General features: G+C 48.9%; 1 protein-coding gene across 1 annotated transcript in view; it reads right to left on the bottom strand.

The window, feature by feature from the left end:
* Positions 1-1,802: 1,802 nt before the first annotated feature.
* The window catches only part of LOC121582274 (immunoglobulin superfamily DCC subclass member 4-like), a 74,829-nt gene continuing 50,386 nt past the window's right edge, over positions 1,803-26,245 (bottom strand). The window contains 17 exon segments of the mRNA XM_045215366.1: positions 1,803-4,273; positions 5,003-5,131; positions 5,272-5,509; positions 6,614-6,716; positions 7,881-8,015; positions 8,203-8,373; positions 9,622-9,749; positions 14,207-14,390; positions 14,535-14,636; positions 14,838-15,074; positions 16,216-16,389; positions 20,536-20,569; positions 20,571-20,673; positions 23,317-23,488; positions 23,700-24,110; positions 24,266-24,418; positions 25,032-25,169. Of these exon segments, the coding sequence (XP_045071301.1) occupies positions 3,479-4,273; positions 5,003-5,131; positions 5,272-5,509; positions 6,614-6,716; positions 7,881-8,015; positions 8,203-8,373; positions 9,622-9,749; positions 14,207-14,390; positions 14,535-14,636; positions 14,838-15,074; positions 16,216-16,389; positions 20,536-20,569; positions 20,571-20,673; positions 23,317-23,488; positions 23,700-24,110; positions 24,266-24,418; positions 25,032-25,169 (3,407 nt within the window). The 3' untranslated portion in view covers positions 1,803-3,478.

The raw sequence follows: 26,245 nt of genomic DNA, 5'->3' as shown, positions 1-26,245 counted from the left end.
TGCTTTAGTTATGAGACTCTTCTATATGCCTCTGAGTTCTAGCACCTATCTAGACTAGCTGAGGCCTCATTCTCCTGACAGACCATAAGACTCAATGTCTTGGGCCACGTTTACAACAGGCCCAGTATACCTGTATAGTCTTTGATATAGGTATACTATAATTTAGACAAAAAGCCTCACACAAAGTTTGACGAGATATTCTTGTCCTTGTGTGGAGAGACTATTTTGAATAAAAAAATATTTTGTTAGGGTACACAAAGGTAAGTGTAAGAAATGTAAGCGTCCATAAAAAGTTTAAATAATGCTTGTTTAAAAATTCTATAAAGGAAGAAATTAAAACATGATGGTAATACAAAATAGAGTATCAGTGTTTGTCAGAAGGATTATTTACAGTACCAATATAAAGTCTACACCCCCCTGAACTTTTTTCACATTTTGTTGCGTTACAAAGTGGGATTGAAGTAGATTTAATTGTATTTTTCTTGTCATTGATCTACACAAAATACTCCATAATGTGAAAGTGAAAAGAAAATGGTATGTTTATAAATTAATACAAATTAAATAACTAAAATATAGTTGTTGCATAAGTATTCACCCCCTTTGTTTAGGCAAGCCTAAAGTAGTTCAGAAGTAAAATTTGTCTTAACAAATCACATAATAAGTTATATGGACTCGCTCTGTGTGAAATAATAGGGGTTGACATACTTTTTGTAAGGTCCCCCAGTCAAGTTTTGAATTTCAAGCACAGATTCAACTACAAAGACCAGGTGTGCTTTTGGAAAGCCTCATAAAAAAGGGCAGTGATTGGTAGATGGGTAACAATAACAAATCAGACATTGAATATCTCTTTAAGCAAAGTCAATAATTATGCTGTGGATTATGTATTAAATCACCCAGAGACATCAAAGACGCAGTCTTCCTTCTGAACTGAGCTGCAGGACAGGAAGGAAACTGCTTAGGGATGTCACCATTAGGTCATAAGGTGATTTTAAAACAGTTACAGAGTTCAATGGCTGTGATGGGAGAAAACTGAGGATGGATCAACAACATTGTAGTGACTCCACAATAATGACCTAAATGACAGAGTGAAAAGAAGAATACAAATATACAGAATACAAATATTCCAAAACATGCATATGTATGCAACAAGGCACTAAAGTAATACTGCAAAAAAACACGGCAAAATGAATAGACTTTTTGGCCTAAATGCAAAGCCTTATGTTTGGGCCAAATCCAACACAACACATCACTGAGTAACCGCATGGTGGTGGCTGCATCATGGTATGGGTAAGCTTGCCATCGGCAAAGACTGGGGAGTTTTTCAGGATGAAAAGAAAACGGATGGAGCTAAGCACTGGCAAAATCCTAGGGGAAAACCTGCTTCAGTCTGCTTTACACCAAACACCTGGAGAGGAATTCACCTTTCAGCAGGACAATAACCTATAACACAAAGCCAAATCTACACTGGAGTTGCTTACCAAGGAGACAGTGAATGTTCCTGAGTGGCCAAGTTACAGTTTTGACATAAATCTGCATGAAAAATTTTTGGCAAGACTTGAAAGTTGCTGTCTAGCCATGATCCCCAACACCTTGACAGAGCTTGAAGAATTTTTAAAAGAATAATGGGCAAATATTGCACAATACAGGTATGCAAAGCTCTTATGAGACTTACCCAAGAAGACTCACAGCTGTAATCGCTGCCAAAGGTGTTTCTAACATGTATTGACTCAGGAGGGTGATTATTTTTCATGAATCTTAAAAAAAACGTTTTCTTCCACTGAAATTACAGAGTATACAAAAAAGACAATTAAATCCATTTTAATTCCACTTTGTAACGCAACAAAATGTGAAAAAAGTTCAAAGTGGTGTAGACTTTACATGCGGTATTGTGAAAGACCTCAGGTTTGCGATAGTCAAAAGTACAAAGAAAGACTGGAAATATGGCTGAAAATAGAAGTGGTTTCTAGGTCTATTTCTCTATGATATTTCCATCCCCCTCTCACCTGCAGAGGGAGGAGCTCAGACACAGCTGAGAAAGGATGAGTGAGATGACATCACAAAGGGTGAGGCCTCCTGATGGAGGCTTGTTCATCTGTAGTAGGTCTGGTAACTAAACTGCTGCATTATTTACCTAAGGTGAAAAGTGATTTGAGGTAATTGGTAAATTAAAAATGTTTTTCTGCTCCCATCCAAAGTAGATGTAACATTGGGGGGAGTGACGACAGTTGGAAACCCAGATCTAATGGAACAACTGATTAAGAGGAAAAGGGCAATAAACAGAGATCTGTGACAGGCCGTTATGTACCATACGTGTCATTTCCTGTAGGTCTGCTAAATGACTAAAATGTAAATGTAAAATGTAAATGTAATACACATTGATGTACACAGAAAGAAGGGGATAGGCAGTTATTCATGAAAGTATTGAATCAAACAGTTAAAAAACTGATTCTAAAAGTTGCACCTATCTGCACGACACTATTAAAATCACCAACAAACCATCCTGTAAAGAAATGAGGTAGTGCTGTTGACTGGGAGCAAAACCAGGAGACCACTGCTGTAAGATGTGTTATTTTGTCATACACTTACAGTACACGTCTCATCTAGTCCTCCCCCCAAAATAATGCAACCTATATCAACTACATGTACTGTATGCGGTTCCTTCATATTTTCTTCAATTGCCTCATTTATTTTCCTTTTTCTTCATTTTCAACATATTTGTCCTATTTTATTGAATATAATCATCTATATAAATATACAGAGGTTAAAAATGCGCCTAAAATATTAGGCACCTGAGACCCACAAGCTCTAGTCAGGGAATGTGTGTGTGTGTTTGTGTTTGTGTGTGTGTGGATCCTGAGACAGCAGGAGGTTGGAGAGAGAGACAGGAGGTCTGCACTCTCAGAGTGTGTAAATATAAGGCTTCTTTCCTGGTGCTGGGGCAGGCAGCATCCATACAGTGAAGCCAATAGGAACAGCTCAGTCATTTGAAAGGAGCCAGGGTGAGAGTGAAAGGGCCACATGGTCATGGTTCTGCTCTATCTTCATCCGTGGTGCTTAATCAAGAGCCTCTCCACCATAATCAGTTAACCAAAGGCCGGGCCTGATGTACCCACGCTCATTCTCAGAGTCCAACAGGTCCAACAGGTCAAGGCTTATGAAAAAAGGAATAGCCTCCTTTCTACAATATGCTTCCGTCATCGTACGTCTGTAATAGGAGCCTGTAGGAAAGTACAGAGTAAGGCCAGACTAACATACTGCTGCTATGCAACAAAATGAATACCCATACATACTAGCACAAAAAAATATATACTGTATATATACACATATAAAACAATGGATTCAAAGTACCTATAAAACTGAGCCAGGAAGAAGAAAATCAGATACTGAGGTGCTTTAAAGAAAATCCTTTGATTCATCATGGATGAGAAAAATAAAGAATTCCAACTGGTCTTGGTGTGGGGGGTTGTTTCTCCTCTTGCTAAGGGCACAGGTAGCTGTGCGCTGCTGAGTTAGAGTGGACAAGGCCGGCGCTGACAAAAGGAGAGGGGGACGGGGGAGGGGGGCAGTGTCTGGAGTCCCCGTTCCCCAGGGTCTCCTGCCCCGGCCGCAGGGGCTTGGTGGAGTGGAAGCCGTTGGTGAGCCCCATTCCTGGGTGCCGCCCCACATCTACAGTCAGTTGGGCTGCCACGCCCATCATGCCCCCAACCATGCCCTCTGGCTGCCCATTGTGATTGGACACTGGCTCCAGGACAGGGCCGGGTGGGACCTTGGGCAGGGGTTGTGTCTCTAGGGACTCCTCCCCTTGTGATGGACGTTGTGGTGCCTGGGCAGGCTGTCTGACTGGCTCCCCTGGATGTTGTGGTGCCTGGGAAGGCTGTCTGACTGGCTCCCCTGGATGTTGTGGTGCCTTGGCAGGCTGTCTGACTGGCTCCCCTGGATGTTGTGGTGCCTGGGCAGGCTGTCTGACTGGCTCCCCTATATGTTGTGGTGCCTGGGCAGGCTGTCTGACTGGCTCCCCTGGATATTGTGGTTCCTGGGCAGGCTGTCTGACTGGCTCTCGTGGATGTTGTGGTGCCTGGGCAGGCTGTCTGACTGGGGAGTAAGATGCCTCGGACAGTGAGGGCCCCCTGGTGGCCTGAGAGTCCTCCTCCCCGTCACTCTGCGCCTCCTGCTGCTCCTTCTCCAGGTCGGACAGCTCAGAGTGAACTATTACCTCTGCCTCCACCTGGTTACAGCTGCACAGGGAGGAGCCCAGTCGGTCCTCAGGGTCGCCCTGAAACACACCACACACACACACACACACACAGTTAGCAGACATTTCATTCTTTCATTTCATACAGTCAGCCCATGTAACAGTGGAGCCCTACAAGGCAGTGTGTTTTTACTCCTGTTGTTCTGTATTAACATACAACTGTAAATGACCTTACAGCAGTGGTGTCAATCATAACAGAAAGGCAGCCATAATACAATATAACACAGTCATTATTTCTTGCTATGCTATCCAGCTTTCTGAACTGCATACCATTGTCTAAATGAAATCATTGAGAATACGATTTAAATGTCACCAGCAAAATAGAGCAGTGGTGGTATGTGGCGTGACTGCAAAATAAATTAGGGATTCATTATAGATTAATTATAGCTCTCCACTCCCACACTTTTGAAGGGTATGAGAGTGCCTTAACAGTGGCAGAGTAATTCATTTATCAGATGCATGATCAAGCGGCTCATTCAGTTTTCAGCCAGAGTGTCACGTTCTAATTAGCTATACGTCATCCTGATACCTCGTTCACTGTTTCATTACTTCCTGTTCAGCTTTCACACAAACCACTCTACCCCCACACCAACTATCTCTTACTGCTCTTCTACACGCACACTCGCACACACACACACACACAAACTACGCTCACACACAAACCACTCTCTACCCCATCTACCTCTTATTCTTTTACACACGCACACAAACACACAAATACACACATACACACAAACTCTGCTCACATACCTTGCCATTCTCTGTTTTGGCCATGTCCAGAGTTCCATTGTTGAGAGTTGGAGAGTCCTCTGTGATGGTATCCCTGTATCTGGTGATCCGGTTGGCCCAGTTACGACTAACTGACCCATTCCAAGCAGCCTGGAGAATGACAAAGTCAGAAGAAAAACACGACTGAACCAAACGAAGACAACAGGTGCCTCACTTACACAAGTAACCTTGAAAAGTACTATATTTGTCACACTAAGTGCTGCATTTGTAGTTGTGTCCTGACTACTCACCTTGAGCTCAGCTCCTAGGGCATCGTCCCCTACTCCTACATTACCCATGAGGCTGTGCTCCTCAGTGGGCTCTGTGAGGGGTTGGTCGGGGTCATGGTCATGGTCCAGGCTGCCCAGGGGCATCAGGGTCTCTAGCTCATGGCAATCACTGCATTCTGGCACCATGGTGGGTACAGACCTACCCCCACGGCGGTACTGTGGGGGCAGAGCTGTGGAGTCCAGCCCCCCAGACACCTCTCTGGTTACACAGCACAGAGGAAGGACACGGGTTAGGGGTTAGGGTTAACTCACTGCACATGGTCTCAACTCAGAGCACAGTATAAATACAAGGGTGATCATTAAACAATTGTGGTTTTTATAGGAATACTTCTGGATTTTGGCATTGAGGCCCTTTATCTACGTCCCCAGAGTCAGATGAACTCGTGGATACCATTTTTATGTCTATGTGTCCAGTATGAAGGAAGTTGGAGGTAGTTTCGCAAGCCAATGCTAACTAGCGTTAGCGCAATGCCTGGAAGTCTATGGGTATATACTAGCATGCTAGCAGATACCCATAGACTTCCAGTCATTGCGCTAATACAAAACCGTCTCTAACTTCCTTCATACTGGACAAAGAGACATAAAAATGTTATCCATGATTTCATCTGCCTCTGGGGAAATAGATAAAGGAAGGCCTTATTGGCCAACATCCCAAAGTATCCCTTTAAAAACGAATATGAGGAATGCATTGTCATAGGCAGTCATTAAAACTATAACAGTAGGATGAACAAAATATTGTCACACCATCTCAAATTGTGATGGCTAGCTGGATTCACTATAGTACACACTGAAATTCAAACAGTTGAGCTAAATACCACAACAGACAGTAATAATAATGGTTCCGTATTAATGCAAAATTATTCAAAATTATTCAAATCTGAAATGTCAAATGTGCAGCATGAAGACATGGACCCCCCCTGGGTCTCACACAAAAGTCACCCTAATACTGTAGCTATACAAAACATCTCCAAATCCTCCACTTCTATTTAAATCAGTTTACTGCACTCCCTGCCAAACCCAATGCAGGGAAACATGATATTTCATATTCTTTCCTGCTCATTAATCGCACAGCTTCACAATAGACCAAGAGCAGCCATCTGTGGTGCTCTGTCTTTCAGGATACACTCCCCAACATCTGCCGGTCTGTCTCTCTGCAGCTGCAGCTTCACACGTGCACACACACCTTCCCTTAAATCTTACAATGCCAGTGAAAGCTTAATGATCCTAAAATCCTAGACGTACATACTGAAGTAGACATACTAAAATAGACACAGTAATTTGCTTTCAAGTGGCCTCTTCTTACCTGGCCTTGCCGTTGCGGAAGCTGACACACATACAAAGGAGAATGCTGAGCAGCCCCAGACACACACCAACTATGATGCCTGTCACTGCATGGATGTCCAGCTCTATAGAGAACAGAGAACAGCCCAGGAAGGCATGCAGGAAAGGGGAGAGAAAACAGACAAGATACTGGATGAGCGTTTAAAGCTGTCAGCACAGGACACAGTTAGAGAACAGAAGGTAAGTGGGAGGATGGATGATAACATACTGTATATGCAGTACGATGAAACCCATTCTGTCACCTCTCAATCAATTCAGCGGACCATGAAAGAACCAATTCACACTTCCAGGGAGGGAGATATTAACTGAGCTTGGGCAATGGCTGTCTATCTGGCAGCAGAGTGGAGAGAGGACAGATGGTGCTCGGTCTACTCTCGCTCGCCCACCAACCACGTCGCCCTCATTCACATTGCATTTACTATTGGCAAGACTGATGGAGCCCAATATGGGGCGAACTCTGCAGGACCAGAATAAACCTGCTACTCAGTCTTCTTACACTGTCTTTCTACGTCTCAGTGGTTTCAGCTAATGCCCTGTGCCAACCAGAGGAGGATGGACTCCCCTAGTTACAATGTTGTGACCTTTAGTTTCTGAACGGAGCTCTCTCCTGGCTTGCTTCTAGATTCTCACGTTAAGCTGTTGTGTTCATTATTCTCTGATGGACAAAGTGTCATTGGGCTACAAATAGATGATGATTGATGGAGGTCTCTTCGAGAAGCCCAATGAAACTGCAGGAGCATTCAACAGTGTGCACATATCTAGCTTTCTTTTTCCCTGCCCTTATAGAACGAGCCGCTCTGTCACAGGCCCCTTCACTGTGGTTATCGACAAGGTGTCATCCACAGCTCTTCTGCTTCTCAAAGTCAGATATGAAGTTGATTCACAGAGCTCTCTGGGTGCAGCGGCTGCTGTGGTCACCCCTTTAATACTCCCCTTTAATATTCACCTCAGCTGGCCAGAGAGTGAGGAGAGAAATTACACAGGCTCCCCAAAGTGACCGTCTCCTGCAGGCTTCTCTCTCTCCCACTGACAGGGATGGATTAACCACTTTAAAGGACTATGTGTGTGTGTGTGTGTGTGTGTGTGTGTGTGTGTGTGTGTGTGTGTGTGTGTGTGTGTGTGTGTGATTGAGAGTGTTGAGAGATACTTATGTAAGTGATGACGCACACACACACACACACACACACACACACACCATCACAGAATGTGTAGACAGTAGACCCACTCACCATATTTCTTGGGAGGAGTGTGCACATCCTTCACTGGGGAATAAGGCCCCACCCCCACCTCAGTGGACGCCCCCATCTTAAAGAAGTATTGTGACCCACTAGACAGCCCTGTTACCTCAGCACTCATGATGGTCCCTGAGAGGGGGAGAGAGAGAGAGAGAGAGAGAGAGAGAGAGAGAGAGAGAGAGAGAGAGAGAGAGAGAGAGAGAGAGAGAGAGAGAGCGAGGGGGGATAAGTGTGTGTGAGTCATTAACAGTCACATTTGTATCCACTTATATCACCCACACAGTTCCTCGCAACAGCAGCAGCTTCAGCCACCCACCATCTTGGGAGAGGTTGTTCCACAGATGCTCAGGCTGGCTGAGGTTGATGGTGTATAGGATCCTGTAGCTGATGATGACGCCATTGGGCTCCACAGGAGGGCGCCAGTTCACCAACACAGAGGAGGAGTCCAAGGCACTGAGCTGCAGCTCCGCTGGGGGGGTGGAGGGTACTGGGGACACAGGGGGTGAAGTCAGTAATTACACCACAGAAATAAAGCACCACAGCGGGCTGGCCACACAGGCTTTGTGCGGCTGGCTGGGACAGGTGTGCCACCCCTCTGGGACAAGGTACCCTTGCCACCTGGTCATAGAGGGGGGGCAGAGGGCAGGGACTGGGTCTGGGTCTCAGGTGACAGAGGGCGGTAGTATGGGGTCCGGCAGGCAGCTACCCCTGCTGTGTCAAACCAAAGACCCCTACTTCGTTGCCCTGGTAACGAATCCCCTGCTGGCTGGCCCCTCCTGGCCAGTATTCACAAAGCATCTCAATGCTGATCTAGGATCAGTTTGACCTTTTAGATCGTAATGAATAAGATTATATGGACAGAGAGGACTTGATCCTAGATCAGCACTCGTCCCTGGCCCCTCCCTGACACCACTTGGCTGAGCTGATTGACGGGCCCTGTCCCAGACAGCTCTTGGCCAACACAAGGGCCACTTCCATCTGGACATTTAATTACAGCCAATTATCTCCCTACGCCGCTAAAGATTAATCCCTTCTCTGTTAACCTGCCTCAATCACACTTGCTCAGTCTCCCTCACACACACACACACACACACACACACACACACACACACACACACACACACACACACACACACACACACACACACACACACACACACACACACACACACACACACATACATACACACACATACACACACACACACACACAGTTTTGTATTGCTATCCTTGTGGGGACCAAAGAATTGATTCCCATCCAAAATCCCATTTACCCTAACCCCTAACCCTAAATCTAACCCTAACCTTAACCTAACCATAACCCTAACCTTAACCCCAAACCCCTAGCCCTAAAACTAACCTAACCCTAACTCCTAACCGTAACCCCTAACCCTAACCCCAACCTTAATTCTAACCCTAATTGTAACCCTAACCCTAAACCTAACCCCTAAGCCTAAAATATAATTTTTCCTTGTGGGGACCGTCAAAATCTCCCCACTGGTCTGAATTTTCCTTGTTTTACTATATAGGACTTCTGGTCCCCACAAGGATAGTAAAACAAAAACACACACACACACATACACCAACCAACTACACACCACTGTCAGAAACAAAAACCACCCACACAGAGGAAGAGAAAGTGAGCGACAGAGCATATTGAATACAACCATCCACCTATATGTTACACTGATGCATAGATTTTTCCACTACACTGATGAGAACAGTAGAGACTTACTGTCAGTGAGAGTGGACTCCTCCACGGTGCCGCTGAAGGGACCAACCACGTCTACTCCATTGGACTGCACAGCCAGCTCGTAGCGGGTGTAGGGTTTTAGCGCCCCCAAGAGGATCTCCTGAGCAGAGCTGCAAAACACAGTTTGGGAGAGAAAAAAATGAATGAATGAATGAATGAAGAGTCCCAAATGGGACACATCCTTCCTTCCATTCATAACCTGAACATCGATTTAGCCATTCTGGAAGAAATATTACATTTCATAAAAAGCGCTTCTTTAATCTGATCGAACTCCGCACACTCCACTGGCTTCCAGTTGAGGCTCGCATCTACTACAAGACCATGGTGCTTGCCTACGGAGCTGTGAGGGGAACGGCACCTCCTTACCTTCAGGCTCTGATCAGACCCTACACCCAAACGAGGGCACTACGTTCATCCACCTCTGGCCTGCTAGCTCCCCTACCTCTACGGAAGCACAGTTCCCGCTCAGCCCAGTCAAAGCTATTCGCTGCTCTGGCACCCCAATGGTGGAACAAGCTCCCCCACGACGCCAGGACAGCGGAGTCACTGATCACTTTCCGGAGACACTTGAAACCCTATCTTTTTAAGGAATACCTGGAATAGTATAAAAGTAATCCTTCTTCCCCCACCCCCCCATAAAAAAAAAGAAAAAGAAAAAGGTGGTTGTCCCACTGGCTATCATAAGTTGAATGCACCAATTTGTAAGTCGCTCTGGATAAGAGCGTCTGCTAAATGATGTAAATGTTAATGTAAACTTCAGATATTAGAAGTTGGAACTTCCATTTTCCTCCAAGAGAGGCTGGATATCTCTTCAATTATCCTGTGTGTGACCCAGGTCCAGGGGATGTGTTGTGTTTAGGGTGGTGGTGGTCCCTGACTGGCCTGGTGGAGACCAGGGGATGTGTTGTGTTTGGGGTGGTGGTGGTCCCTGACTGACCTGGTGTAGTAGGAGACCAGGGGATGTGTTGTGTTTGGGGTGGTGGTGGTCCCTGACTGGCCTGGTGGAGACCAGGGGATGTGTTGTGTTTAGGGTGGTGGTGGTCCCTGACTGACCTGGTGTAGTAGGAGACCAGGGGATGTGTTGTGTTTGGGGTGGTGGTGGTCCCTGACTGGCCTGGTGGAGACCAGGGGATGTGTTGTGTTTGGGGTGGTGGTGGTCCCTGACTGGCCTGGTGTAGTAGGAGACCAGGGGATGTGTTGTGTTTGGGGTGGTGGTGGTCCCTGACTGGCCTGGTGTAGTAGGAGACCAGGGGATGTGTTGTGTTTGGGGTGGTGGTGGTCCCTGACTGACCTGGTGGAGACCAGGGGATGTGTTGTGTTTAGGGTGGTGGTGGTCCCTGACTGACCTGGTGGAGACCAGGGGATGTGTTGTGTTTAGGGTGGTGGTGGTCCCTGACTGGCCTGGTGTAGTAGGAGACCAGGGGATGTGTTGTGTTTAGGGTGGTGGTGGTCCCTGACTGACCTGGTGGAGACCAGGGGATGAGTTGTGTTTGGGGTGGTGGTGGTCCCTGACTGACCTGGTGGAGACCAGGGGATGTGTTGTGTTTGGGGTGGTGGTGGTCCCTGACTGACCTGGTGGAGACCAGGGGATGTGTTGTGTTTGGGGTGGTGGTGTTCCCTGACTGACCTGGTGGAGACCAGGGGATGTGTTGTGTTTAGGGTGGTGGTGGTCCCTGACTGACCTGGTGGAGACCAGGGATGTGTTGTGTTTAGGGTGGTGGTGGTCCCTGACTGACCTGGTGGAGACCAGGGGATGTGTTGTGTTTAGGGTGGTGGTGGTCCCTGACTGGCCTGGTGGAGACCAGGGGATGTGTTGTGTTTAGGGTGGTGGTGGTCCCTGACTGACCTGGTGGAGACCAGGGGATGTGTTGTGTTTAGGGTGGTGGTGGTCCCTGACTGACCTGGTGTAGTAGGAGACCAGGGGATGTGTTGTGTTTGGGGTGGTGGTGGTCCCTGACTGACCTGGTGGAGACCAGGGGATGTGTTGTGTTTGGGGTGGTGGTGGTCCCTGACTGGCCTGGTGTAGTAGGAGACCAGGGGATGTGTTGTGTTTAGGGTGGTGGTGGTCCCTGACTGACCTGGTGGAGACCAGGGGATGTGTTGTGTTTGGGGTGGTGGTGGTCCCTGACTGGCCTGGTGGAGACCAGGGGATGTGTTGTGTTTAGGGTGGTGGTGGTCCCTGACTGACCTGGTGGAGACCAGGGGATGTGTTGTGTTTGGGGTGGTGGTGGTCCCTGACTGACCTGGTGGAGACCAGGGGATGTGTTGTGTTTAGGGTGGTGGTGGTCCCTGACTGACCTGGTGTAGTAGGAGACCAGGGGATGTGTTGTGTTTGGGGTGGTGGTGGTCCCTGACTGACCTGGTGGAGACCAGGGGATGTGTTGTGTTTAGGGTGGTGGTGGTCCCTGACTGGCCTGGTGGAGACCAGGGGATGTGTTGTGTTTGGGGTGGTGGTGGTCCCTGACTGACCTGGTGTAGTAGGAGACCAGGGGATGTGTTGTGTTTGGGGTGGTGGTGGTCCCTGACTGGCCTGGTGGAGACCAGGGGATGTGTTGTGTTTAGGGTGGTGGTGGTCCCTGACTGGCCTGGTGGAGACCAGGGGATGTGTTGTGTTTGGGGTGGTGGTGGTCCCTGACTGACCTGGTGTAGTAGGAGACCAGGGGATGTGTTGTGTTTGGGGTGGTGGTGGTCCCTGACTGGCCTGGTGGAGACCAGGGGATGTGTTGTGTTTAGGGTGGTGGTGGTCCCTGACTGACCTGGTGGAGACCAGGGGATGTGTTGTGTTTAGGGTGGTGGTGGTCCCTGACTGACCTGGTGGAGACCAGGGGATGTGTTGTGTTTGGGGTGGTGGTGGTCCCTGACTGACCTGGTGTAGTAGGAGACCAGGGGATGAGTTGTGTTTGGGGTGGTGGTGGTCCCTGACTGACCTGGTGGAGACCAGGGGATGTGTTGTGTTTGGGGTGGTGGTGGTCCCTGACTGACCTGGTGGAGACCAGGGGATGTGTTGTGTTTGGGGTGGTGGTGGTCCCTGACTGACCTGGTGGAGACCAGGGGATGTGTTGTGTTTAGGGTGGTGGTGGTCCCTGACTGACCTGGTGGAGACCAGGGGATGTGTTGTGTTTAGGGTGGTGGTGGTCCCTGACTGACCTGGTGGAGACCAGGGGATGTGTTGTGTTTAGGGTGGTGGTGGTCCCTGACTGGCCTGGTGGAGACCAGGGGATGTGTTGTGTTTAGGGTGGTGGTGGTCCCTGACTGACCTGGTGGAGACCAGGGGATGTGTTGTGTTTAGGGTGGTGGTGGTCCCTGACTGACCTGGTGTAGTAGGAGACCAGGGATGTGTTGTGTTTGGGGTGGTGGTGGTCCCTGACTGACCTGGTGGAGACCAGGGGATGTGTTGTGTTTGGGGTGGTGGTGGTCCCTGACTGGCCTGGTGTAGTAGGAGACCAGGGGATGTGTTGTGTTTAGGGTGGTGGTGGTCCCTGACTGACCTGGTGGAGACCAGGGGATGTGTTGTGTTTGGGGTGGTGGTGGTCCCTGACTGGCCTGGTGGAGACCAGGGATGTGTTGTGTTTAGGGTGGTGGTGGTCCCTGACTGACCTGGTGGAGACCAGGGGATGTGTTGTGTTTGGGGTGGTGGTGGTCCCTGACTGACCTGGTGGAGACCAGGGGATGTGTTGTGTTTAGGGTGGTGGTGGTCCCTGACTGACCTGGTGTAGTAGGAGACCAGGGGATGTGTTGTGTTTAGGGTGGTGGTGGTCCCTGACTGGCCTGGTGGAGACCAGGGGATGTGTTGTGTTTGGGGTGGTGGTGGTCCCTGACTGACCTGGTGTAGTAGGAGACCAGGGGATGTGTTGTGTTTGGGGTGGTGGTGGTCCCTGACTGGCCTGGTGGAGACCAGGGGATGTGTTGTGTTTAGGGTGGTGGTGGTCCCTGACTGGCCTGGTGGAGACCAGGGATGTGTTGTGTTTGGGGTGGTGGTGGTCCCTGACTGACCTGGTGTAGTAGGAGACCAGGGGATGTGTTGTGTTTGGGGTGGTGGTGGTCCCTGACTGGCCTGGTGGAGACCAGGGGATGTGTTGTGTTTAGGGTGGTGGTGGTCCCTGACTGACCTGGTGGAGACCAGGGGATGTGTTGTGTTTAGGGTGGTGGTGGTCCCTGACTGACCTGGTGGAGACCAGGGGATGTGTTGTGTTTGGGGTGGTGGTGGTCCCTGACTGACCTGGTGTAGTAGGAGACCAGGGGATGAGTTGTGTTTGGGGTGGTGGTGGTCCCTGACTGACCTGGTGGAGACCAGGGGATGTGTTGTGTTTAGGGTGGTGGTGGTCCCTGACTGGCCTGGTGTAGTAGGAGACCAGGGGATGTGTTGTGTTTGGGGTGGTGGTGGTCCCTGACTGGCCTGGTGTAGTAGGAGACCAGGGGATGTGTTGTGTTTGGGGTGGTGGTGGTCCCTGACTGGCCTGGTGGAGACCAGGGGATGAGTTGTGTTTGGGGTGGTGGTGGTCCCTGACTGGCCTGGTGGAGACCAGGGGATGTGTTGTGTTTGGGGTGGTGGTGGTCCCTGACTGACCTGGTGTAGTAGGACACAAGCGATGCGTTTCTGATGCCGGCCGGGTTACAGCGTACAGTGTAGTTGATGATGCGGACGTTGCTGAAGCGAGGTTTCTCCCAGCGCAGCCAGATGGATGTGGAGCTGTTGGCTATAGCCTTGATGCTGCTGGGGGGCAGTGGAGGGGGGTTCCCCTTAGGGGGCGCTGCAAAAACACACACACAGCCAGTTTATACACAAATATTGGTATTGTACAGACTTTCTTTAACTCTAACACTGACAGACAGACACACTGACACACAAACTCGCACGCACACACACAGACACACACACCGATAAATAGACAGACCTTTGCCATGTGCCTTCTCCGTCCTGCCCTTCCATCCTGCAGCATAGCCATCCGTCTGCTTATTGAAGGCCCACACCTTCACTTCATATAGTCTGTCAGGAACTGACACACACACAGAAATATATAGAAATGTATCTCAACACATAAACACACCAAATGATACATAACCACAAGAAAGCCTGGCATAATGACCACGAGTTCCAAGCATATTATTAATAGTCAAATTTTTCCATACAAATAATATCACCTGTAGCAGTAGAAAGTGATTTAAACAACATTGGCATGTGAACATCCCAGACTCACCCAGACTAGTGACCTCATGATGTTTGATTCTCTTACGGAGCTTGATGGTGTGGGCCTCCATCCTCCTGACCCTCTCCCTCTCAGGATGAGCCTCCCCATTGGTCAGATCCTCACCAACCACCTCCCTGCAAAATAGCTTGTAGCCGGAGATCTGCGTGTGATTGGGCGGGGGTTGCCATGTGACATGGAGGGAGTTCATTTTGGCCCTAACCTTCAGCTCTGTGGGAGCAAAGATCACTGGGAAAGACGAAAAGCAAACAAGGAGCCTGCGTGAAATAACATTACTAACGCTCATAACATGATTCAAGAAAACAAGATCCAGACATTGATTTATTTTACCAACTCAATTTACCAATCTCCTAATGGCTATAACAGTAAATAATGTAATTCTATAGACCTATATCTAGAACAGGTGCCACATTAAGTGGGGAGGACGGGCTTACAGTAATAGTAATGGCTTATAGTAATTAATGAAATGGTATCGAACACATCAAACACATGTTTTCTATGTGTTTTAATACCATTCCATTGATTCTATTCCAGACATTATTATGAGCCGTCCTCCCCTCAGCAGCTTCCAGTAATCCACATGAACTGACAATGAGGTCCTATTCAGTGAGATTTTCTTATTGTGTGCATTAACAGATTTTCTTCTCGTGTGCATTAAGGGAATTTGTGAGAGCTCAGTCACTCAATAGAAAAGGATTGTATAGATTTCTGTCCATTTCTTAGAAATTAATCTTCTGCCTTTCCCTTAGAACCTCAGACACACACACACACACACACACACACACACACACACACACACACACACACACATTGTAAGAGGCACAGAGTCAGCCGCGTTGCCTTGCCCCTGAATGGAGAGCAATTGTATGGCTGATGCAAATGTGTAGGAGAAGGTGTATACACAACCTGACATTGCCCAGCCATGAACAGTCAGCTTGAATGAAAGGCTGCAGTGTTCTTTTCAGTGCTAGTATGCTTACAGTTATAGGATGAGAATGGGAAAGTGAAGGCTGCTCTTTGGACAAGGATAATAATAATATATATGGATATCTATTTGTCTACATCTATAATTTGTTTATGGTGTGCTTCGGTCTTTAAGTTATTACTGTATGCCTGAGATGTGTCTGAAACGTTGTTCCCCTCTGCTGCTGTCTTGATTGGCCATAGGTCTCTCTTGAAAAATTGATTTGATCTCAATGAGATTACCTGGATAAATAAAAGGTTAAATCAAATAAGGACCATACCGGGTCAGGTCACTGATTGTGGTGGATACTTTCACATAGTGTAGGCTATTGATGCTAATGTTGAAGGGTGTGTTTGTGTGTGTGTGAGAGAGAGAGAGAAAGAGGGAAAGAGAGAGAGGTCTCACCCATGCTGTGGTTAAAGTGGTCTGGGGTGTGGTGCTGAGCCCACTCAGATGGCACACCAAAGCCTGCTCCCGTTCCTGCTGCCATCCGCAGTCGATAGGCCTGGTTAGGCTGCAGCTCCCGCAAGGTAAGCTGAGTCTCATTCCCCCCCACCTCCACAGAAAACACATTGTCCACTGCAGGAAACACACACATACACACACATTAGATGCAGCCCATCTTCATGCAAGGCCACTCATGGCATACTATCACAATTATCCATTATCTGATGTGGCGTACCGCAGGTTAGCCACCAGGGGGAGACTCGTCGAGGCCTGGTGACAGACGGAGTCTACATCACGCGACGATGCCTCCCTCTGCTGGACGTGCCAGGTCTCAACGGGCTCTCCGGCCAGGACTAATTGGGGCTGATTGTGGTTGGTGAGTAATCAAGGGGCTGATTGCTCACCAGCTGGACGAGTCCCATAAAGCTGCCAGAAGGGCAGCACATGGGGGTGGGGACTGGGGAAGAGAGGTTACTCCCATATATTCGTGCTCAGTACCAGAGATAACGGAGGGAGCTCGGTTTTGTTCCCTACAGGATACAGCAAGACACCGGAGCCCAGAAGACGGTATCCCGGAGGAGGTCTCCTGGAGGAGACCTATTCTTTTCTCATTGTTTATTATTTAAATAAACACCCTTTAAACCGAGCTAATACAATTATGTCCGTGTCTGATCTGTGTAAACGTCTTGACCAAACCCTCTGGTCTGCCACAAGTGGTGGAGAATGCATTATGTCCGTGTCTGATCTGTGTAAACGTCTTGACCAAACCCCCTGGTCTGCCACAAGTGGTGGAGAATGCGGGCATTCTGATAACGTGGTCAGATCAGGGTACGCAGCATCAGCATAAACGAGATGATAGCCTCAGTTCGTCCGGGCCTAACAAGCGGTTCAGGAAAGAACGCTGGAGGAACAGCGGCTACAAAATGTCCGCCTCATTGAGGAAATCAGGAAGCTGCAAGGAGGAACGCCTACTGAATCGCATCCAAACCAGTTTTTAATCAAGCTAACAGAGGACGACGACATCGAAACATACCTCTGCACGTTTGAATGGACAGCGCTACGGGAAGGATGGCCAATGCCTAAGTGGGAAAGTCTGCTGGCCCTGTTCCTGTCTGGGAATGCCCAAAAGGCGTATTTGTGACCTTAACGACGAACAGGTGGCTAACTACAACGGTCTCAAACGGGAGATACTCAGCCGCTACGAGTACAGCCTAGGCCCATCGAGCCCAACTGGTCCACGACTGGAGGTTCGTGGCCCGGAAGCAAATGGTTGACAAACCCCGTATCTACGGGTCCGGAGTCGGAGTCCGAGCGGGTGCCGGATGGGCTCGTCGAGCAGTTCAATAAAACGCTCAAACAAATGCTGCAGAAGGTCATCGAGCAGGACGGGAAGAACTGGGACCAGCTACTACCCCACCTAATGGTCTCGGTCCGAGAAGTGCCCCAGTCATCCACTGGGTTTTCCCCTTTCGAACTCCTCTACAGGAGGAGGCCATGCGGCATACTGGACCTCACCAAGGAGGTGTGGGAAGCCCAGCCGACCCCCTTAAGCAGCATGGTAGAACACGTGGAGACGATGAGGGAGCGGATGACAGCCATATGGCCAGTGGTAAGGGAACATATGGAGAAGGCCCACGCGCCCAAGCCCAGGACTACAATTGGGGAACCCAGCCCAGAGAATTCCAGGTGGGAGACAAGGTGCTGGTCTTAATCCCCACAGCAGAAAGTACGTTCCTGGCAACATGGCACGGGCCGTACGAGGTGATAGAGAAGCTGGGACCCATCAATTAGCGCGTACGGCAGTCGGGGAGACGGAAACCCCAACAAATTTACCACTTGAACCTATTGAAGAGGTGGCACGAGAGGACAGCCTTGGCCGTGTTATGGTCGGGACCCAGGACACCAAAGGTATCAGAGTTGGTCCCGAGTAATGAGGACCTCAACCCAGCCCAGAAGCAAACGCTCCGGGAGCTCGTTGATCGGAACACGGCAGTGTTCTCCGGGAAGCCGGGCCGCACGACCCTCATTGAACACCACGTCCACACCCGGCCCGGGGAAACGGTACGAAAGAGGCCATACCGGATCCCCGAGACCCGAAGGAAGGCCGTGCTGAGGATGGGGGTGATCAAAGAGTCCCACAGTGCATGGTGCAGCCCCATCGTGTTGGTGCCCAAACTGGACAGTGGCCTGTGCTTCTGTAATGACTTCCGGTGTGTGAACAACATCAGCTTGTTCGACGCCTACCCTATGCCGAGGGTGGACGAGCTCATCGACCGATTGGGAAAGGCCCGATACATCAGCACCCTCGACCTGACCAAAGGATATTGTCTGGTACCGTTGGCAGACTCCTCCCGGGAGAAGACAGCGTTTTTGACAACGGACGGCTTATATCAGTACCGGGTGCTCCCATTCAGTCTCCACGGAGCCCCGCCCACGTTCCAGCGCCTAATGGACAGAGTCCTCCGACCCCAACAACAGTACGCAGCGGCCTATTTGGATGATATCATCATCCACAGCAAAGAGCACCGAACGCACCTCCAGGCGGTGCTGGACACGCTCAGACAAGCCGGGTTGACAGCGAACTCCAAGAAATGCAAGCTAGCGTTCGAGGAGGTGGAGTACCTGGGGTATTTGATCGGACAGGGGAACGTCAAGCCCCAAGAGAGGAAGGTCCACGCGGTACGTGACTGGCTGTACCACGCACCAAGACACAGGTTGAGTCCTTCCTGGGACTGGCAGGATACTACAGCCTGTTTATCCCCAACTTTGTGGCTATAGCCTCCCCCTTACCGATCTAACCAGGGCCCGCCTCCCGAAAACAGTGAAATGTACGGGCAAGACCGAAGCGGCGTTCAGGCGCCTGAAGGAAGCGCTGTGCTCCCATCCGATTCTCGTAACGCCCAATTTCCAGGTACCGATGTTGGTCCAGACGGACGCATTCGACACGGGACTAGGGGCCGTCCTGTCCCAGGTACACGATGGGGAGGGGCACCCCATCATGTACATAAGCCGAAAGCTAATACCCAGAGAAAAAAAGTACTACATTGTCGAGAAAGAGTGTCTAGCGGTGAAGTGGGCGCTAGACATTCTCAAGTATTACCTGTAGGGCACCCTCTTCACCCTGGTCACAGACCATGCTCCCCTGGTCTGGATGGCCAGGGGAAGGGCCACAAATGATCTGGTCACCAGGTGGTTCTTGTCCCTTCAAGCTTCTCTTTTTCTGTTGGGCACAGGTCGGGGGCGAAGCATGGGAACGCGGATGCCCTATTGAGAAGGGAGACACACGTCACATTGACGACAGCCCCCTCCCCGTCAGAGCTAGGCGGGGTGGCGTACCGCAGGATAACCACCAGGGGGACACTCGTCGAGTCTACATCACGCAGCGATGGCTCCCTCTGCTGGACGGGGCAGGTCTCAACGGGCTCTCCGGCCAGGACTAATTGGGGCTGATTGTGGTTGGTGAGTAATCAAGGGGCTGATTGCTCACCAGCTGGATGAGTCCCATAAAGCTGCCAGAAGGTCAGCACATGGGGGTGGGGACTGGGGAAGAGAGGTTACTCCCATATATTCGTGCTCAGTACCAGAGATAACGGAGGGAGCTCGGTTTTGTTCCCTACAGGATACAGCAAGACACCGGAGCCCAGAAGACGGTATCCCGGAGGAGGTCTCCTGGAGGAGACCTATTCTTTTCTCTTTGTTTATAATTTAAATAAACACCCTTGAAACAATTCTGTCCATGTCTGATCTGTGTAAACGTCTTGACCAAACCTCCTGGTCTGCCACACTTATTATGCAAGACCCGATGACTCCTTATATACCATGGATAGAACATAGAACACTTTATGCTTTGGGCTTATACCCCAAGTCACTCTTCAATACTTAATGCTTAGAATCCACAGTTGTTCTTTGAGCCAAAATGTGTTTGACTGAGTTTAAGAGTATTTTGTAGTCATTCAGGACACACTCCCCAACAACTACTGCCTGTCTGTCTCTCTGTTGTTGCATACTGATATACATGCCAACAGGGCATAAACATAGATGTAGGCACACAAACAGGCACACATTCAGGCATAATTAACATCCTACGCTACTACAGGAATCCTAACTTTAGATGTCGATGCTTTATGGTTGCATAAATCATGCACTGATTTGGGTTTGTGCCTTACTGAAACATGAACACATGTACCACCACATTCTAATACAGGACAGCGTTGTAATAATACAGGACAGCAGTGTAGTACTGTGGCATCCGTGCCAGTAGATGGCGCTGTGTCTCACCCTGTTCCAGTTTGCAGTAGTCGATGCGGTGGCGAGGTGACAGCTCCTCTGCTGTGCTGGGAGGACAGGGGCAGCCACATCACTCTGATGTCTGTAGGGGAGGTGCTGAGCAGGGACAGCTGTGGAGGGCACTGGGTACTGTGGGGTAGAGCATGGCAGGACATTCTTAGTATCCATACATTGAACATATAATCAAGGCTATACGTATAGGTCAACCACTTTATTCATCACATTATCACTTAACAACCCAGTAGAATCACATAGTTGACAGGAAACGATAACTACTTTGGGGCGTCATTCATGTATCATATACAGTGCATTCGGAAAGTATTCAGACCCCTTGACTTTTTCCACATTTTGTTACGTTACAGCATTATTCTAAAATTGATAAAATTATTTTTCCCCCCCTCATCAATCTACACACAATACCCCATAATGACAAAGCAAAAACAGGTTTTTAGGAATTTTAGCAAATGTATTAAACATAAAAAACTGAAACATCACATTTTCAGAACCTTTACTCAGTACTTTGTTGAAACACCTTTGGCAGCGATATCAGCCTTGAGTCTTCTTGGGTATGACGCTACAAGCTTGGCACACCTGTATTTGGGGAGTTTCTCCCTTTCTTCTCTGCAGATCCTCTCAAGCTCTGTCAGGTTGGATGGGGAACGTTGCTGCACAGCCATTTTCAGGTCTCCCCAGAGATGTTCGATCGGGTTCAAGTCTGGGCTCTGGCTGGGCCACTCAAGGACATTCAGAGACTTGTCCCGAAGCCACTCCTGCGTTGTCTTGGCTGTGTGCTTAGTGTTGTTGTCCTGTTGGAAGGTGAACTTCGCCCCAGTCTGAGGTCTGAGCGCTTTGGAGCAGGTTTTCATCAAGTATCTCTCTGTACTTTGCTCCGTTCATCTTTCCCTCGATCCTGACTAGTCTCCCAGTCCCTGCCGCTGAGAAACATCCCCACAGCATGATGCTGCCACCACCATGCTTCACCGTAGGGATGGTGCCAGGTTTCCTCCAGACGTGACACTTGGCATTCAGGCCAAAGAGTTCAATCTTGGTTTCATCAGACCAGAGAATTTTGTTTCTCATGGTCTGAGAGTCCTTTAGGTGCCTTTTGGCAAACTCCAAGCGGGATGTCATGTGCCTTTTACTGAGGAGTGGCTTCCGTCTGCCCACTACCATTAAGGCCTGATTGGTGGAGTTGTCCTTCTGGAAGGTTCTCCCATCTCCACAGAGGAAATCTGGAGCTCTGTCAGAGTGACCATCGGGTTCTTAGTCACTTCCCTGACCAAGGCCCTTCTCCCGTGATTGCTCAGTTTGGCCGGGCGGCCAGCTCTAGGAAGAGTCTTGGTGGTTCCAAACTTCTTCCATTTAAGAATGATGGAGGCGACTGTGTTCTTGAGGACCTTCAATGCTGCAGACATTTTTTGGTATCCTTCCCCAGATCTGTGCCTCGACACAATCCTGTCTCGGAGCTCTAAGGACAATTCCTTCGACCTCATGGCTTAGTTTTTGCTCTGACATGCACTGTCAACTGTGGGACCTTATATAGACAGGTGTGCGCCTTTCCAAATCATGTCCAATGAATTGAATTTACCACAGGTGGACTCCAATCAAGTTGTAGAAACATCTCAAGGGTGATCAATGGAAACAGGATGCACCTGAGCTCAATTTCAAGTCTCATAGCAAAGGGTCTGAATACTTATGTAAATAAGATATTTCTGTTTTTTATTTTTAATAAATGTGCAAAAAATTCTAAAAACCTGTTTTGACTTTGTCATTATGGGGTATTGTGTGTAGATTGATGAGGGAAAAAAATTATTTCATCCATTTTAGAATAAGGCTGTAATGTAACAAAATGTGGAAAAGGTCAAGGGGTCTGAATACTTTCCGAATGCACTGTAGTTTGCATTACAGCTAGTGTCTGTTGACTTAAGTAGCCTATCATATACTCTGGAGGGGCACTGGGGAGTAGATCATGTCAGATCAGGTACAAGGACACTGTTAGTATCCACACATCACCCATACTATTCCACAGGCCACTATACCACTTTATTAATTAAATTATCACTTAGCTAGTTGACGGGCAACAATATCGACTTTGGTGCGTCATTCATGTATAAAATAGGTTGTATTAAAGTTGACCGTGTCATACGTTCTATTTATCCTCAAGTGTATGATGACTCATGTAGGCTGTCATATAGTGGTCCTCTGTAGCTCAGCTGGTAGAGCACGGCGCTTGTAACGGCAAGGTAGTGGGTTCGATCCCCGGGACCACCCATACACAAAAATGGATGCACGCATGACTGTAAGTCGCTTTGGATAAAAGCGTCTGCTAAATGGCATATTATATATTATATTATATATAGATGCATTAGATCTAACTGTGTCACTGTTATTTTCCTTTGAGAAGTGAGGCGCAGTGGTCTAAGGCACTGCATCGCAGTGCTAGCTGTGCCACTAGAGATCCTGGTTCGAATCCAGGCTCTGTCGTAGCCGGCCGCGACCGGGAGACCCATGGGGCGGCGCACAATTGGCCCAGCGTCGTCCAGGGTAGGGGAGGGAATGGCCGGCAGGGATGTAGCTCAGTTGGTAGAGCATGGCGTTTGCAACGCCAGGGTTGTGGGTTCGATTCCCACGGGGGGCCAGTATGAAAAAATAAAAATAAAAAAATTAATAATGTATGCACTCACTAACTGTAAGTCGCTCTGGATAAGAGCGTCTGCTAAATGACAAAAAAAAAAAAAAAAAAAAAAAAGTGAGGTCTTTGGTCTTCATGCCTACTCACCGTCCTCCAGCATCTCCACGGTGACGGGCAGTGACGGGCGGCTGGCTCCCATGGGGGAGTAGGCCACCACGTAGAAGGTATAGGCTGTGTGTGGCAGTAGCTCCTTCACATGGTACTCTGTGGTGTCGTTGTTCACAGCAAACTGGTATTCCATGTTATCAGAGCCTGTGGACCATACAAGTTCAGTGTTTTACCAGGAGCACAGGACACACTCAGCTTGACCTGACAGTGTCATTCTTTACCATGCTACCGATGAACCAGACACCAATGCATGTTAATGCCTATACACTTGAAACTAGCTAGCATCCTTGTGCATAGATATCATACGTACAGGCCTATAGGTTTGTCCATCAAACACACACACACTCAAACACACCTGAAGTTGGCTGGTAGTGCACAGAAAAGCCTATAATCTGGTCACTGTTGTGTTCGGGCCGTTCCCAGGTGAGGAGGGCGGTGGTGCTGGAGTGGGGTATGGCAGAGAGCTGGCGTGGCGGGCTGGGTAGACCTTCTCTCACGATGACAGACAGCTTGGCTGTAGCACAGGCCGTTCCCAGAGCGTTGTCAGCGATGCACTGGTAGTACCCTGCGTCATCCAGACCCAGCTGGTTGATGAGCAGAACCCCAGGGCTCTGGGTCTTCACCCGCCCGTTAGACTTGACCGGCTTGCCATTCTTCAGCCAGTGCAGCGCCGGGGGAGGCTCCCCAGAGCTGTTACACACAAACCTTGCTGTGTTTCCCCGAGAGAGAGACACCGTCTCTGGGGGCTGGAGGATCACTGGTGGGGCTGGGAGAATGCGAATAGAGAAACATCCTTCTTAGGAAAAAAAATCCTTCACAGCAACACATATATTACAATTTACTAGAGGACCAGAGATCTAAGATCGAAGCCAAACATGCAATCTATACCCCATTCTCACACTCACATACTCTTCTTCTTACCTGGCACATGCAGTTCAGCCGCAGCGATGACAAACTCGCGGGTCTTGGGTTTGTTGGCACGGCAGACGTAGACCCCCGCATGGTAACGCCGTGTGTTGGGGATCACGAGGTTGGTTTCCAGGACAACCACGTCGGTGGCGATGGGCTTCCCATCTGTGTCCAGGAGTGAGAGCAGAAAGGAACAGAGAAGAGACAAGCGATTTCAGAGAAAAAAGATCAGGAAACACCAAACTAAAGCAATTAAAAACACTAGGTGGCACTGTGAGATCTCTGTGATGACAGGGGAGTTGTTTTGTCTCTGCTGCTCTAGAGCTGGAGGATACAGAGGAGAAGCTGCCAACTCTCTGACAGCAGGAGGAGGGAATTCCTCAAATTTCACAGGGCGTCATTCATTCTTACTCTACTATGTTGTTTACAAGTCTCCTTAGGTAAAGACTTGTTAAGCATTTCAAAAAACAGGAGTCAAGTAAGTCCAACAACATCATTCATTAGTGGTCAGTTTACCCCGCTTTATCCTTGAAATCAATGATATGAGTCACTACTAACAAAAATGAAATGACTGACACTGGAAGGATAAGGCAACAATTACAGCTTGTAAATAACAGATGGATGATCGAATGCGATGGTACAAATATGAAACACAATGAAGATGATATTACAGGAATGACACAGGAGCTTAGTACCAAAGTATGGACCAGGCTCTCGCTGTGACATTGGTAGTGAGTCTGAAGAGGGACCGATGGGAGGGATTGAGAGAGAGTCTTACCCTGTCTGCTCCAGGACACCAGGGGTTTGGGCTGCCCCCCCTGGGCCACACACTCCATCACCGCTGGATGCCCCTGCACCACCGTGGCATTCTGAGGAGGTGCCATGATCACCACCTCACTCTGGGCAGGGACAGGACCTGGGCACACAGTTACATCACAAACACAACACAGACACATCACAGACACAACACAGACACAACACAGACAGACACAGGAATCAACAACTGCCTTACAACCACCTCTAACCCTCAATGTCTTATATCAGATAGCGTCATTCTAACGCCACGTGTCACAAATGCCCTACTAATGAACTCAGTGCAGGCAGAGTTGTGGCGCTATCTGATGTAAGACAATGCGGGGTCCCTTGTCAGGATTCAGTGTAAGGACAGGCAGCAGGGGGCAGTAGAGAGCAGAGCAGAACCGATGCCGCGTTCAAAACAACTCGGAACCATTCAAGACAACTGGGAACTCAGAAAAAAACTAGCTCTGACTGGGAAAATCGTTTTGAATGGTCATCCAACTTGGAATTCCAAGTTGGAAACTCTGGCATTTATCTAGAACTCTGACTTTCTGACCTGAAGATCACTGACGTCATGATTTGACCATGTTTTTCCCCCGAGTTCCCAGCTGTCTTGAAAGCATCACCAGTCCTGTCCTGTCCTGTCCATCACTATGACATCACAGCAGCTCTCAATAGGGGAGGAAAGATCACCTGACACCACTATAGTTTCCCCTTGGGCCCACAGGGATTAAAGCTTGGCCCTCTCGGTTAGTTAGGACCAGTGTTACCAATTTGGCAACTTTGTCACTATATTTAGCAAGTTTTCAGACCCTTCCAGTTACTTTTATTGGTAAAAGGGGCTAGCGACAAATTCAGCTACTTTTCAGGCTGCCTTTGGAGAGTTTCTATGGTTTTGATAGCATTTAGCGACTTTTCCCACACAATTCTGCCACAAACGAGAATGGGAGACAACGGCGCACACACAGGCAGAGAAGCACAAGGGGAGGGGGTTTGCGGCAGGAGAGGGGGCAAAAATGTAATGTCGGGGACCGCAGCTGTGCCGCAGCAAGGCAAATTGGTGCTGTGACGTCGTCGCAGCAATGCAAAACGTCATCTAGCGACTTCTAGCGACAAATCAAGGAGCCATTAGAGATTCTCACTGAAAAATTGTTGCCAACACTGTTTAGGACAACTAGCAGCTCTGTCAGGAAG

This window comes from Coregonus clupeaformis, unplaced genomic scaffold, assembly GCF_020615455.1.
Source record: "Coregonus clupeaformis isolate EN_2021a unplaced genomic scaffold, ASM2061545v1 scaf0431, whole genome shotgun sequence".
Taxonomy (NCBI): domain Eukaryota; kingdom Metazoa; phylum Chordata; class Actinopteri; order Salmoniformes; family Salmonidae; genus Coregonus; species Coregonus clupeaformis.
This window is presented reverse-complemented; position numbering and strand designations above follow the sequence as displayed.